The sequence below is a fragment of the Plectropomus leopardus genome, chromosome 6, assembly GCF_008729295.1.
Source record: "Plectropomus leopardus isolate mb chromosome 6, YSFRI_Pleo_2.0, whole genome shotgun sequence".
NCBI classification, from domain to species: Eukaryota; Metazoa; Chordata; class Actinopteri; order Perciformes; family Serranidae; genus Plectropomus; species Plectropomus leopardus.
In genome coordinates this window covers 17919279-17935639 of record NC_056468.1, presented here as the reverse complement: position 1 = coordinate 17935639, position 16361 = coordinate 17919279, and the positions used below count along the sequence as shown (strand labels likewise).

At 38.6% G+C, this 16361-nt stretch overlaps 2 protein-coding genes across 2 annotated transcripts; one reads left to right on the top strand and one right to left on the bottom strand.

Moving 5' to 3' along the window:
- Nucleotides 1–666: 666 nt before the first annotated feature.
- Nucleotides 667–5714, bottom strand: p2rx2 (purinergic receptor P2X, ligand-gated ion channel, 2). The gene is made up of 12 exons (XM_042488947.1): nucleotides 5548–5714; nucleotides 4789–4924; nucleotides 4604–4675; nucleotides 4440–4515; nucleotides 4254–4350; nucleotides 2638–2718; nucleotides 2376–2529; nucleotides 2101–2231; nucleotides 1922–2012; nucleotides 1776–1841; nucleotides 1600–1677; nucleotides 667–765 (listed from the first exon to the last, which is right to left on the bottom strand). Exons 1-12 carry the CDS (start codon nucleotides 5712–5714, stop codon nucleotides 667–669), a joined length of 1248 nt encoding a protein of 415 aa, XP_042344881.1.
- A 672-nt stretch (nucleotides 5715–6386) lies between these two features.
- Nucleotides 6387–13982, top strand: pes (pescadillo). Its single transcript, XM_042488158.1, has 15 exons — nucleotides 6387–6510; nucleotides 6744–6823; nucleotides 7787–7940; nucleotides 8234–8343; nucleotides 8460–8631; nucleotides 8766–8855; nucleotides 9108–9224; nucleotides 9801–9878; nucleotides 10369–10458; nucleotides 11103–11233; nucleotides 11362–11487; nucleotides 11869–12053; nucleotides 12965–13116; nucleotides 13211–13378; nucleotides 13576–13982. The coding sequence occupies exons 1-15, from the start codon at nucleotides 6487–6489 to the stop codon at nucleotides 13648–13650; spliced, it is 1752 nt and encodes a 583-aa protein (XP_042344092.1). The 5' UTR covers nucleotides 6387–6486; the 3' UTR covers nucleotides 13651–13982.
- The last annotated feature ends 2379 nt before the right edge of the window (nucleotides 13983–16361 follow it).

Genomic DNA, 16361 nt, shown 5'->3' with positions numbered 1-16361 from the left:
GGGAAATGTCGGCGTTATTTGATTACTGCTCATTGCTCTCCTTGTGCGTCTACTGGCCGTTTCCTCCCGTATCTCTCCTTATGTTGTGCACATCAGATTTAAAGACAGAGGAAATGAATCAGGATATTCACATTCTTCCAACATGGCATTCAGTTTTATGTTTGTAATAATGCAGGTTTATAAGAGCCAGTGTTTCATGATATACTGTTCTGTGTTAATAGAAGACATTTATTGCACTGAATGTCTACAATACACTGACAGAAATGGGCATAGTTTGTAATGTTTCTCATTTCTGAGCGTGCAGATATTTTTCTGCTATGACATGGTTCAGTTTTGTTCCATACTTAGAAACTAAACACATTTTCTGAGTGATGTTGCTGCAGGTCATGTCAAGTGAAAGAGAAACAATGAATCGCTTGGGGTCCATCGAGGTCTGAGATGATATATGAGCTGAATCCACTGCACAGGCTGAGACTCTAAGATGATCTTTCAGAAGCAGCTCTCCGTCACAGTGTCACTTTATTCCCACTAACAACTGCTGGCAGCCCATAACTGAACTGTTCAGACACCTGAGGAGCCACTCAGAGTTTCTGCTGTTGCCGCAGTCAGCTGATGGAGGAGAGTCCAAACTCTTGACCAGCCAGGACTGAGGCAACTGTGGCGTCATCACAGCGGTACACCGTCGGACAGGTCTGAATGGTTTGAGCCGTAGCTGTTGATGAAGCTGAGCTCTGTGGGAACAGGCGCCGTGGGCTCCTTGATAACCTGTAGAGGAGAGATATTCTTCATTTGTGGGCACAATACAAGAGCCCTGAAACTTCTGCAGCTAAATGGAATCAAGCAAACATTCATTCACTATCATTTTATTATTTATTAGTGTGAAAAGTACATATGTTGTATACCATTCAGGATTTAGTTTAATTTTTTAAGCCTCAAAGGCTTTTTAAAAGGTTTTTTAAGGACATAGTACAACTTTTTTTTATTGAAAAAGACACAATTTGTTTTACTTTACTTTTCTTATAGATACAAAGAATATTTTTACTCTATATTTCCTTAAATATGTACAATTTTATTAACTTCACTTTTCCTTGAATGACAAAAAAGTTTAATGCATTTTATTTATTCACAACTACCAGTGTGTTGCACTATCTTAGTGACAAATATATAAGTAATAAATAATGACTGAGTAGTTGCGCAATATGGAGATCAAATATGTAATTTTTGAATAATAATAATATTGTGACAATATGGTTTGACTATTGGTGCCTCCACAAAATATTAACACGATGAGATTTGTGATAAATTCTCATCAGTAATGTGAATATAATGCCTAAGTGGGTAAAGGCAAATAATAGTTCATAAAATTACATCACTTTACTGAAATGCAGCTTTTAAAACAGGAGAAGACGACACTTCCAATATTCCAACATCTAATATCCGAGACAATATCTAGTAAAATGGTGTAAAGTGTTATCAAATTATGTACATAAATACATCTGTGTATTGTTAAAAACAATCTTCTCTATTTTTTATTTTTTTTTGTTAGACATAAAACCTTTATTGATCAATATTTCTCACAATATGATGCCTTTTACTCACCTCATCAAACTTTCTTTCACTGTAGATTTCATTCTTGTCAATAAAAGTCAGCATGATCCAGTCACAGATAATGGTACACTTAAGGGGGAAATGAACATTTAAAAAACAATTTGCAACAAAAAAAGAGCGATAGTTGTTCGATAGTAAGACAAGACAGGAATGTATTAATTACTCACAATCCCAACCGAAGTCATAGCAGTCACTGTGCTGATGATAGTTGGGATGGGACTGAATTTACCAGCCTGAAAAAGAAATTACGACAAAAAGTATAATGACAGCTACAGTAAGCTGAAACTGTAGTGATCATGGAGTATCCACATACGTGTCCGTGAACTATGACATCCAGCCGGATGCCATAGGCCTTGATGAGCGTCCGAGACTCAACCCCATCCCTGTTGTAATATTTGGCAAACCTGGACAATTGCATAAAAATCACAAGCGTTAAGGCTGGGAGACTTTTCACATGCCAAAGTGACACACAGTTTAGTTGTTAAAGCTCACCTGTAATAGTAACCAGAGTTGACCTGGTCCTTTCGGAGATCAAGACGGCGGAAAGAATATGTAGGTTTACAGTGTGAGGTATCCAGGTCCAGGTTACACTTCCAGTTGATGAAAACACCTATCACTCCTCCCTGAGCACAAACAGCAATGTAAGCAATGCCACACTATCACAAAGCTGCTTATCTTTAGCCCATCCATCCTTGAAATATCATAAATATAATATGTACTGTTCAACACAACATATACATGAGTATAAGAGGACATATTTTACTCACAGTTCTGCAGAGCTCACTGAAATTCTCCCTGGCTTGATCTGCGATGTAGCCCAGACGGAAGTTTGGACAGTAGGGCTCATTCTCCTCATTATAGTGGCACTTACTCAGGTATCTCTGCATGTCACGTTTGTTTGGGGCATCTTTGATATTTCCTCTGCCAAAGACAAGAACAGGAAGTCTGAAATGCTAAAGCTCTTTGCCTTCTCTGTGTGTGTGTGTGTGTGTGTGTGTGTGTTTGTGTGTGTGAAGGGGGTTACTGTACCTCAGCACTTTAAATCTGGGGAAGTGGATAGAGTTCCTGATGAAGACTGTAAAATTGATAGCCTCCACTAATGCTGGTTCTCTGTTGAAGACATCATCAGAGTAATCTAATTACTTCAGTTTAACAGACATTGTTAGCACATCCACCACTTTGACCCCAAATGCCCAAGTTGGACTGTTATTTCTTGTGACTTTTTTTATTCTGACCATTTTTGTTGTTGATTCGTGATTTGTTAATTCAGTAAACCGCAAATAATGCAAGTCATTAATCTAGCTGAATGTTATATTAGCAGCACTCTCAGAGGTTTATGTGCAACTGTTAATTTACTGTGGGCTTGAATATTTTACACTTTTTTCTTCTCATGTATTTTAATGTTTACTTGACGTGTCGCGCTTCCTAGAGGAACTAAATAACGATCTTTACTGATGATACTTTGGATGCACAGGAGAATAAACTACCTGTCAAAATTGTTAGGTTGTCCCCCGAGCTTGTAGGCAACAGTTTCCTTAATCCTGTATTAATATTCATTTGTTGTAGGCCGACATCAACTTCGGTGTAAATTTGAGGGCTTGGCACAGACGCCCTAAAACCAGAGGCCTATCATCCATAAGCCATCCATGGGTCTGACTATCATGTATGCCAGTTGTTCCCTAACATTTTGGCTTGCTACCCCTTAAAAACAAAGCTTTGTCTGTTTATGACCCCTAATCATAGGCTGCGTGGTGGTCAATTGAAGAGAGATTTAAACAAGCTGCAAAAATGTTGCGACAGCTGGTATCGTTTTAACTTTTTTGATTCTGTGTGTTATAATCATAGACCGTATATAAAGTAAAAATCTTATATTGGAAAAAATTGGTTCTGGTGTCACCTATTTTAGCAGGAACGACCACAGAGGCTGTTATGAGTGTTCTGCCATGTGTTTATACGGATGTTAGTATATAACAGATTTTGATAACGTGATAGCGGCACAACTATGTAAGATGCAGACACAAAACTTTACAGGTTATGTTGTTAAGATCCATAAAAGTCTGAATATGACGATGAGTTTTTTTCTGAGCAAGGGGATTAGAAGTAGGAGAGTAGGATATAGGATATAACTAGTAGTTCAAAAGCAAAATATAAAGTCTAGAAGTCAAGTTTGTAAAGATAATTTTGAGTAACATTTTTTTTTCTGCTTTCCTATTTTGTTAATTGTCTGACAACCCTCAGATTTATCCTGTATCTCTCTGGTTGGGAACCACTTGGTACAGAGCCTAAGCTTTTCAACGGATTTGTAATTAATATCATTTTAACTATCACAATTGTTTCCAGTGAATCTTCAAAGGCCAACTGCTGTTTTTTTACCTTTATTGGACATGTGCTTACCGCATAGCTGTGCACCTACATGCATAATGACAAAAGAAATCTCATGTGGGCTTTAATACAGTATTAATAAAGCTCTGTCCAGATCCCCAACATGCCTGTCTTTAGACTTGGTAAAGTGTTCACAGTGTTTTTCTTATTTTGTTTTTGGGTCAGGATATGTGGGGATCTTTTTCCTTTCCTTTTCCTTTGGGTGATCCAGATAAACCTTACTTGAGCTTGCAGACTTGGAGATTATCCATCATCTGCCTTACCGTACTACAGCGTATTCCTCAATAGGACACCAGGTTTGGATCTCACAGGTACTGAAGGTTTGGTTATAGTACTGAACACATTTGCCAGTCCTTCTGCCTGTAAGAACGTGTTTAAAACAGATTAAAACTGGCAAACACAGACCAACCAAGCTTTGCTAAAGATTTTGTGAAGAATAAAAACAGTACCATGGCCATTAAAGTCAACCTCTCCCTGGACGCAGTCAGAGTCTTTCGTACAGTTGGCATTGGCAACCTTGAAACTCTGAAGTGAAATAAAACAGATTATGGCACTGTCTTTTCTTTCACACTGTTGGGTGTTATTGTTGAGGAAGGTTTTGTTGACTTCTCACCTCAGCGCAGGTTCCTTGTTTCTGATCATAGGTAACTTCTCGTCTCAATATTGTACTAATCACATCGCCGCCCTGTGAGGAAAATGCCACGCACTTTCAGTTAGCAGCAGTTGGCATAATGATGCTGACAGAGTACAGGAAGTAAGACTTTCTTGATTGTACTGCAGCATTTGTTCTGGACTCACTTCTGAGGGTCGAGCATACTCCACAGTGTCCAGGATATCTTCTCCATGAACTGCTGTGCCTTTCATGAGTGTGTAAACTGAGCTCTCTGGACGGGTTTCACTCTCTTGGTAGGCTTTCTGACTTATGAAAACATACCTTGAGAGTGATAGAACAGACAGATGCAATATCACATTTTCAGTCATGACGTCAATTTATACCGGAGGTATCACATTACCCTGGATCTACTCAGCCCTCTTTTCTTTATCCAAGAGAAGAAGAAAAGATGACGCAGTTTGGTTTTTTTTTTAAACACAAGATATCTAAATAAAGGAACAGCCTAATTTAAGATTTAAAACGATAAGATTAATAATAAGATCAAAATTGAGTTCTATGAAAACGGCACTCCTCAGTTCAAATAACATGTCTATTAATGGACAAAGAAACTCCAAAGAGACCATTCTTCTTTTTACATCAATTAAGTCCCTATCATTATGCTTTTCTATTGCTTCCAGTTAATTGCAAAATAGAAGCCTTTTCTCACCACAAAGTGCAACTGATGGGTTAGAGAATTTAAAGTCACAGTTTTAACTCTTTTTAAACACAAAAACATACATACAATGGCAAACACACAATTTAATACATTGGAATTCCTAAAAGAAGCATTAAAACTAACACACAGTACATCTGATAACAAAATAAGGTGAATTTACCCAATTCTTTTGATTTCATAGATCATACCTTTACGCAAATACATGCTAGAGCACAAACAAATGACTTACCAGATGAAATAGGTGATCACGAGAAACTGGACACTTCTGTATATGACTCCAAGAGTTCTGTTTTTGACCACCATCACCTTTGGTGTCTCATAGTCCCAGAAACCAAGAAAATATTCCTTTATAAACTCACGTAGTCCCATGATGAATTTATGGAATACTTCACACATCTTGACAAGTCCTTATTAACTCAACTTTTTTCCTATGGTTCTGTCCCTTTGAATCCAGCTTTCTTATTTCACAGCTAGCCTAATTGTCTTTCTCACTCCCTGCCTATGTTCAGCTCCAGTGTGCATCTCTGTCAAGCATCCCTGCCACCAACTGGTGGGAGGCAAAGGATAAGGGGGTGGGGTTGTGGTTGAGTCATGCATTTTATATTATGTCAGTTTATACTGATAAATGAACAGCTTTATGTTTGTTTGACATGTTGGTGACTTAAAAAACTGAATAAAGTATGCAGCTATATGTTTGCCCATTTGCTTCTTTGTAGACATTTTAAACCCTTACTTCTGTTTTTTTCTGAAAGGTAACATGATTCCCTGCCTTCTCTATATGATTTAACATTGTAATAAAGTAGCCAATAAACTAATTTTGGATGTATTGGTGCAGAAACACTAAATGTAACAGTGCATGATGTTGATACACATGACAAGTCAAATTTAATTAAACACAGACTGTGTGTGTGTATTAACAACAAGAGTTTAAAGAGCAAACGCTAGACAGTAAGCTTTGTTTTTCTTTGTTTTGTATTCAGGCGGACAAACGGCCGCCCATCTCTTCTGGGTCCTGGTTAGTGCTCGCACCGCCCCTTTCGCGCATGTCAAACGACACGTGCATCGGCTGCTGTTCGTGGTAGCCAGCGTCGTGTTTGTTTGCTAACCGCTTAATTTGTTGACTATTACATTTACCGAAATTTGTGAAAGGGTCACGTATAATTTTTAAATGGGAGGTCTTCAGAAGAAAAAGGTAAGAGTCGACACCGAGCTAATGTCACGCGCACTGACTTTTATTCCCATAGCAACTTGGCTAGCTACCTCGCTAGCTAACGGAGCTAGTCGAAATTTGTTTTTTTGAACGGTAGAATCTGTAATTTAGGTTTCAGAATAACGTTTTAGGCAAAAGCATCCACATAACTAGACTATACATCAATCATATCCCTTGTGTGAGTTTAAATGTGATCGTCTCTCCTTGTTGTCCAGTTTGAGAGGGGCTCTGCCACCAACTACATCACCAGAAACAAAGCTCGTAAGAAGCTACAGCTGAGCCTCCCAGACTTCAGGTAACACCACTGTGTTCATTGTAATGTGATTGGGGGACGTGGACCGTTTATCATAGTGTATGTGATGTTGAATCCTCACGGACACACTTGCCAACTTATTTGGTACACACAGTTCACACGAATGCAATACCTATGCAATTTATCTAATTTTTATAAAGTTTACAATGTGGCGTTTTCTGTTGAAACTGCTCTAGAGAGGTGTTTATTCAAGCTTATGGTAACTTTGATGCCGATGGTTTTAATATTTTGTCCATGCTGTTTGTTTTAAGCGTGTGTAATGTGGTAGACAAACCAGACTGTATAACGCAAGTAAGTTCAGCCGCACCACAAACTGAATTGGCCAAAAGTTAAAGTCAGCACCTCACACAAAACACCAAAAACTCAACAATATAGACTTAATGAAGGTGGGACATTTCAAGTAGACTACATAAGCTGTAGGTGGGTGGAGCTAATAAACTGACAGTTGGATGTGTACTGACCTTTGGTTTTTAAAAAAAATTATTGAATACTTGTTTATAGACAAAATTACAAGATGGAAATTCTTTTAGATTTATCCCGTAAGTCGCCATGAAAGAGTCCTGGTCACTGATTTGCAGTTTTGTTTGGATGGCCTCATACAATCAGAACATTAACAAGATTTCTACATTGGTTTAAATCTCAAGCGTCTGACAAAAGCACTGCTCAGTTTTAGGATTGCAATAATAATCCATAATCCTCCATATTTTTTTAGGAAGTATTGACAAATGCAAATTTCAACTTAACAGAAGCCAAAATTAGCCATTTATTTACTTTCCTCCAGCAGTCGCATCAGCACCAGATGGTGTCATCACACCACCTCATTCTACGCTGAAGTACGTTAAATTGTTGAGAATGAGATACATTTCAGGATGCCTGACTGGCAAGACGCACCCAACAGCAGACGTGCCACAGACAAATAATTTCTGATCTCTTTACGATTTTCAGGCGACTGTGCATCCTCAAAGGTATCTACCCTCATGAGCCCAAACACAAGAAGAAGGTGAACAAAGGCTCTACCGCCCCAAGGACCTTCTACCTGCTCAAAGACATCCGCTTTCTGCTGCATGAGCCAATTGTTGGCAAGTTCAGAGAATACAAGGTATCAGGCATCTTTTGAACATGCTTATAAGCAAGAGTTTATTTGGGGAAAAGGTTCTTAATTAAACTGTGCTGAATTGATTCCTCATTATGGATAAATTAATGTCTTCCTATATACATATAATGTAAATTATTTATAATTGGGAAATCAGTGTGTGTCTGCATATTTTTCTAAGATTGAAAATTATCTTCTTTTGCCTTTTGTCATTGTGATGTTTGGTGTCTTTGGTGACATTTTGCACAGTCATGGTCTAAAATTTGAACATTGTACTTTTTTTTTTTTAATCTTAACAGGTATTTGTACGCAAACTTAAGAAGGCTTATGGAAAAACAGAATGGACTGCTGTGGAGAGACTGAGGGAGAACAAACCGACCTACAAACTGGACCATGTCATCAAAGAAAGGTGAGACTGTGTTATTCTTCAGACTTAACATAAGAGGGCAATGTTGAGCTTCACTGACATTCTGTGTGTGTGTGTGTGTGTGTGTGTGTGTGTGTGTGTGTGTGTGTGTGTGGCAGGTACCCCTCTTTCATTGATGCTCTCCGTGATATCGACGACGCCCTCTGTATGTGCTTCCTCTTCTCCACCTTCGCCCGAACAGGAAAATGCCACGTTCAGACAATCCAGCTGTGCAGACGCCTTACGGTGGAGTGGATGAACTATGTGATTGCATCTCGCGCTCTCAGAAAGGTGCCACTTTACACTGCAGAGCCACATCTCTATTTGCTTAATATATAAATAAAATGTTTTGGGGTATAGTGATATATCTTAAGTTCATTGACCTCTGTTCTGCAATGAACTCAACGCTTGTCTGTTTTTGATAGGTTTTCATCTCCATCAAGGGAATATATTACCAAGCTGAGGTGTTGGGACAGCTCATTACATGGCTGGTGCCATATCAGTTCTCTCATGATGTAAGTGAATGATGAAATGCAGTTCACAGTGATTATGTTAACAATGAGCAGTGACTTTATAATTATGGGATTGCCCTTAAGGTTTACACAGCTGTAAGGCAGCAGTCTTTTGTTGGGGCTTGTTGAAATTAGTTCACTGACTGCCTTGAGGTGTTTTTATGCTCCAGGGAGTAGAAATGACTATAAATGTTTGCACACGTTTATTAATTTTACCACTGGGACTTAGTTAAACTCTGTTTTTTTCCTTTTCAGCACCCGACAGATGTCGACTACAGAGTAATGGCAACTTTCACAGAGTTCTACACCACTCTCCTCGGGTTCATCAACTTCAGACTCTACCATTCCCTCAACCTGCTCTACCCACCAAAGGTATTTTAGACTCTGATATTTATAGCAATTTCTTTTCTCTATTTATGTACGTATTACTTTTAACACCGTACGTCTTTACGTCTTTACAATTAATTGTGAATGTTCAGTAGTAACAAACTTTATATTACAATAATTTTCATAGTATCATATTGATAGTTCCGTTACTCAAAATTAAATTCAAAGTTCACATTCATCACATTGATTCAAACAGCTATGTTGTATTTTAGACTGAAACCCTACATTTTCCCAGAAATATTCCCCAGTAACTAAAATCTCTTGTTGTGACATACTCGTCATCAGAGTTGGAAATTAACTTTTTGTCCACCTGCCACTGTGGCTAGTGGAGTCTAAAATCTACCGTCCACTCAATAGACTACCATTGTTTTTTTTTGCCTGATAAGTGAAACAAATCTAGCAGTCACTCACATATTTTACCAGCAGTGGACTGGTTGCTGATGCTAATTTACAACCTTAGTTTATAAAAACTTCCTCTGCATAATTACAATATGCATTTACTGCTGTTTGGTCACCTGTGTGCAAACCTTCACCCTGTTAATGTCATCATCCTTTTTGCAGCTGGACATTAAAGCAGAGGCAGAGCTGAAGGAAGAGAATGATGACGACTACGCTATGGATTCAGAAAGCTACTTAGAGGTGAGGTTCTTTATCTTGAGCCATTTGAAAGTGGCTCTATCAAAGATAATATTAAACTTGTGCAAATAATGTAGTTTCTTAAACTGAACTGGTACTTATCTTTTATCTGGTTGTTCACAGCAATCCAGTAAGTGTGCATATAAATTAAACATCCCTAAACAAAATTAGGGATTGTTGTTCTAAAAGTTAATGGTCTCTGGTAGTTCTCCACGTTTGTTTATTTTAGTGATCTTTATTTTTTGCTTTTGGTTAAGCAGTAGCCTTTAACAGAAAAGAAACGTGTTTATAATAAAATGCATTATTATTATTATTATTATTATTATTATTATTATTATTATTATTATTATTATTATTATGTTTATGTTTTATTTCAACTGTTGTGAGAAGCCTTGTGAAATGTAATTGTACCAGAGTGTAATGACAATAAAGACATTTTTTTATTTGTTCATTCATTCGTTCTAATCTTGAGCTCTTTTTTTGGCCTGTGCAGAAACTGTCAGCTCTGAGTGCCAGTCTGACACGGGTGGTTTCCAGTGCAGAGGAGGAGGAGGCTGAAGTTGACCAGTTTCCTGCTGAAGGGGTAAGAAAACCACTTCAATTATGATTGGCTGTATCGCATCTGTTTTTGGCATACTGTAAATAAAACATTGATGTCATGGTGATGTTACAGAGGAATTTCATCAGAACAGGCAGAAAAACAAAACTTGAAAAATTAATTGGTCTCTGAAGGCAAAGGTGATCGTTAACACATGTCTGTCAGAGGAGTGGAAGCTTTAAGAGGTGTGAGACAGGGGATTACATCGTTGTGTTTGGTTGCCAACGACGGGATGTTTCTCACATTGGGAAGTTATTGTGCTCAGCTGGTTTAAGGGTCTCAACAAGTGGTCTCATTCAACCCCAAGGTCTTTCCAGAAAACCAGAGACCTTTTTCAGAACTCAGAAACTTCACTTGAATTTAAACAACAGGAGCCTAGTTTCATTTTAATTTGGTTCTCAGATTGGCAACAATGAGTTGCCGCTGCAGGATCTGCCGTTTGCAGTGCAGATCTTCTATGTTGAGTCAAACACAACCCTTTAAAACTGCTGCAGCTTGTGTGCATCATTCTCTCATCATTATCACATTTCACCAGAGTGAATTAAAAAAAACTACTCCATGACTCCAACAGATCAGTAGCTTTTTTATCCTTTAACCTTAACAAAATTATAATCAAATGTTTTTTTCAGGAGGACATTGAAAACTTGGAGGCCAGGGAAAAGGAACAGAAACAGCTGGAAGCTCAGAAAAAGCTCTTTGATGGGATGAAGTTCTTCCTCAACAGAGAAGTGCCCAGAGAGTCGCTGGCATTTGTCATCAGGTAAGTGAGAGCTGCTGCAGTGAAACTAAAAGGAACATCAAAGACATTTCTACACTGAGAATTAAACTGTCTGTAAACCTCCAAACTGACACAAATGCCCTTTTCTATGTGTTGCTGCTGCATCCCAGATGTTTTGGTGGTGAGGTGTCCTGGGACAAGTCAGTTTGCATCGGCAGCACGTACGAGGTGACGGATGAAACCATCACGCATCAAATTGTTGACAGACCCAACATCGACAAACAGTATATCAACAGGTAAATGAATGTTTGTAACTTTTCTTGATTTATAAATGCATCATATAATATTTCAACAACCAGCTAGATTTACAGTTTATCTGAATCCTAACTACAGGAAGTCTGCAGATTATTTCTGCCCCTCTCTCCTTGTACATTTCCATGTCTTCTACAATGCCTCCATTCAGAGTCGTCTTTCTTCTCGCTTTTCTCAAAGCAGCCTTGTTCTCCATCGCGTTTGACAGACACTGTCCTCTTAATTTAGCCCATTCTGCATTTTCCATGGTTCATGTCATTTCCATCATGCCTGCTAACCCCTTCATATATTTCTTAAGCAGAGAGGAAAAAATCTTCATATATAATAACGGGATTGCACTGTTTTACTATGATACTTTGTTTTAGGTACTACATCCAGCCCCAGTGGGTGTATGATTGTGTCAATGCTAAAATCCTCCTGCCGGTGGAAGACTACTTTATTGGAGTTACTCTACCCCCCCACCTCTCTCCCTTCGTGGAGGAGAAGGATGGAGACTATGTGCCCCCCGAAAAACTGAAGATCATGGCCTTACAACGCGGAGAAACACAAGGTACGGACCAAAGCGTTTTTCTACGTCTTGTCTTTTTAAAAAAAAAAAAAAAAAAAAACAATTAGATGATGGAGGTTACAATTAGAAATCATAAGTCGCAGCACATAGTAGTAGAGTCTGATTTTACTTGTCGTGTGACAAGGGTAAAGAGAGTTGACCGACAACATGATGGCAAACGGTTTGATATTAAAGCAAAAAGTGCTCTTTATCAGTATTTCATGGCCACTCCTTTTTATTCCATTACTCCTTGCAATATTTCAAACTGAAAATAACTTGCTGTGTTTTGTAGATGTTTTCAATTAATGATGGCAGTAAAGCTATTCTTACTAACAAATACATTTCTTGTGAGGACTTAATAATAAAAATCAATTCCTGTTTTGCCAGTTAAATGCTTTTAATGTGAAGCTGCAGCTCTAGGAAAGCTTTGGTTTGCATTAGCAGCAACTTAATGTAGCACTTAACACATATCAGGCATCATCCTGTTTTTTGTATTTTTTTTTCCTGTAAAATGTCGTGTGCGGTGTTGCCATGAGTCTATTAATGTGGGAAAATTTCCTCACCATTGTACCCCTAGCTGTCTAACAATAATCACTGTTAAATTACACACAGATGATCACTATACAGTTAATTTTGTGACTTCTGAAGACAGTTGTCTGCACCAGTAAAAAATCAGGTTCATATTAGGAGAATTCATATGAAATCTGTTATTTTGTGTTTGATATTTGTGATAGTTTCAGATTCATTCATACAGATTTGATATGCAAGAATGTATTTCTGTTGATCTGAGTCAAAACGTTCGGCTTATAACAATCGTGAGTCAGTGTTATTACAGAAGACATTAAGCCTAAATTGTGTGCATAATAATTCAAAGACCATGGACTCATAATTTATATATTTTACTCAAATCATAGCCCAGGAGGAGGAGGAGGAGGAAGAGGAGGAAGAAGAAGAGGGCGAGGAGGGTGAGGATGAAGATGAGGAAGATGATGATGAAGGGGAAGATGATGAAGAAGCAGAAGAAAAGAATCTGAAGAAGATGGAAGAACAAAGATCCCAGGGCAAGGTAAGAGACCATTGATTCCTTTTCTTTGCCATCTGTGTCGTTTCCTGTTTACAACCTGGAACTTTCAGTCAACTGGAGTCTGTCTTCCTTTTAGTCTCTTGCAGTCAAAGTGACACCTGGAAAACTGAAGGCAGAAAACCCAGCCCGCTTGGAGCAGGAGGAGAAAGCAGAAGAGAAACGTCTGGCTATCATGATGATGAAGAAAAAGGAAAAGTACCTGTACGACAAGATCATGTTTGGAAAGAAGAGAAAAGTCCGAGAGGTTTGTTCTGTTGTGTTATCGATTGAATATGGATTCACGTGTAGATAACACTGTTTGTGCAGATAACATTCTTACATTTTTAACACTGGACCCTTTGTTTTCAGTATCAGCTATCTTATCTGGTTAAACAGTATTCTATAGCTGCAGAGTTCAGTGACCTCTAAAATGCCTCAACTGCCTTCGCTCTCCTCTTACAGGCAAACAAGCTGGCTGCCAAGAGGAAGGCCCACGATGATGCTGAAAAATCAAAGAAGAAAAAGGCCAGAAAATGACTCATTTGATGATGTGTTTGTCACACTGACTTTATGTATTTAAATTCATAAAGTAGAGTGTTTTACAGGTTGACATGTCATGAAATCTGAGTGCATCAAAAAGCTCTGTGAGTGAATTGCATTCATCATGACGTGGGTGCATCGACCTCTGCATTTTTTCAAGCTGAAATGCAGGATGTGACATATGCTATTGTGTAATATTTAATGTAAAAGTGACTGTCTTTATGTTTGTATGAACTCTTCTACATTACACAATATAATTCATCCATTTTATTTTAAAATCTGTGCTTGAAACGGTCTGTCTTTTAAAGTAAAAGCAAGTATTAAACCTATTATTTGTGATTTTGTAACAATAATCAATAATTACATTTCTGCCATTTGTTTACTCACTGTGTGTTTCTCTACACCACACAAATTGGATGCCGTATTCATGGGCAAGTTATGCTTTAAGCAGGCAGTTAGTCTCTAACTAGCAGATGAGTTACCCTTGGATGTCTCTTCACACAGCTGCATGCGGATCAGAGGAGATGCTCAAAAAATGTTAAAGGAGCACTGTGTAAGATTTAGTGGCATTAATAATGAGGATTGCAGATTGCAACCAGCTAAAACTTCTCCCATGTTCCAAGTATAAACTCCTGAGGTGTCTTTCCCCCAAAAACAAACAGACCAGCTGATTAAAACCATAAAAACATAGTTTTCAAAAACTGTTTGGCATGATGTTTAGGAACTTACTACTATGGCCAATGCAAAAACATGAAAGGCCCTATCTAGAGGTACAAGTACAAGGTAGATTTAATGTAATTTTTCTTAAAAGTGGTTTAAGAAGAAATGAAATTGAAGTTGATCCTGAATCCTGCTACATCTTTTTGGCATTGAAGGAGGAGTTGAGGAGTCTCTCAGCCTGGGGAAGGAAGCTGCTCCGTAGTCTGGTAGTTCAGCAGTGAATACTACCAGTTTGTTCTGGGCTTCTGTGTAAACATGGCGGTGCAACAAAGCAAACTTCATAGATGAGGGCCCACTCCCTATGGAGGTATAAACGACTCATTATAAGTTTACAAAAATACTTATTATTTTTAGTTTATTATACACTAAAGAAAACTTATTATGTTCAGTTTCTGCCAATATATATTCTCCCAAATACTACACACCGAACATTTGAAATACACTATGTCCCACAAGACTAAAGAGTCCACAAATGTGTGGTGGGCAGGGACTGAGGTCACTGTGCTGCTGTTGGTGGGTCCTCGAGTGATTTGTCCACACATGGACAGTGGGTGTTGATGACGAAGGACCAGAAGCCCCTCTGCCCTCTGGAGATGCTGCTGTGATCGTGCTGGGCCAAAGGCCAGGCCAGTCATGTCCCGCTCTCCTCAATCTCGCCATTCAGTCTGTGACACGGCCTGCCCCCTCTCACCCTGATCTGCATTCCACACATGCCCGCCCAGTCCGGGTCTCAGCCTGGCACTCTGGGTGCCTGCAGGCAAGGGCTCGCCCCGCTCAACAAAAGCAGCAGTGTCATGGCTGAGCGTGACTAGTGTGGGCTGAGCGGTGCGTCCAGTGTGGAGAGAGAGCTCACACGTACTGTAATAGATGAAGCGTTATGACCACATATTGCTGCATCCTGCCGAGCAGAGCCAAATAGACTTGTTGCTCTGGGTTGAATGTTCATTTTATTCTCTATTGAAAGGTCTGCTGACTAGGACAACAGATTTTAAACATTGGGAGAAGACAATGAGCAGCTTGACAAGAAATTATTCAGAATTAGTATAAAATTTGTTAAATAAATCAAAAAGAAAAGACTGGAAAATAATCACAAAAAAAGATTTTAAAACAAGATTTTTTTTTAAAATGACTTATAGGTCTAATAGGTCTAATATACAAATGTACACATGTACATATTTCCATTACAAGATTGTAAATGTAAATATATTTTCAGAAAGTTTCTCCGATTTATTACACACTACAATACACTTCTAATAATTTATTCTCTCCTTTTAGAAAACAAACAGATTTTCTGGTCATTTGCTGGTCAACTTTTCTTAATTTCTTGCAGTTTGCAGGGGAACTTATGCCAAGTTGCGCACTGCCTTTTTTCCCCAAGTTTTTTTTTAAAAATGAAACCAATATTTTTTCCTGTTTTCAGAGGTTTTAATACTTGTAAATGGTGATGACAGCCGAGATGTTGAAGGGTTATTGCATAAAATGAAAACAAAGACTAATGAGGGGGAAAAGTGCTATATAAATGAAAAATAATAATAATAAAAAAAACACTTTGAGCATGTACAAAGTATTGTCAATCCAGGCTGTGTGGGTTGCTCAGTTTGTTTAGATAATTGTCTAATCTGTTTTTTTTTTATATCTGTGCTGTGTGCATTCCTGCTATAGCTTGTGTAGACACAGCTTGCTTAATGAGCATTTCAAAGAATACAGACAGAGTGGTCTTGATCAAGTGGTACAATTAGAGTCTTTGTGCTTTCTGCATTTGTTCTTTTTATGCTGTTTTCCGCCCCACCTATCAGCTTGCAGCTCAGACTCCAGTGTCCACACTCAATAGCCCTCTGTATGGAGACACAGAATAGGGACTATACAGCCTCTCTCCTCCCTCCCTTTCTGTCTCTCCCTCCCCTCCCCTTTCTACACTCGCTGACAAGTGCTCGTCCCCTGACAGAGACCCTGACGTCACAGGTGGCAAGATGAGCCTCCCTGCAGAG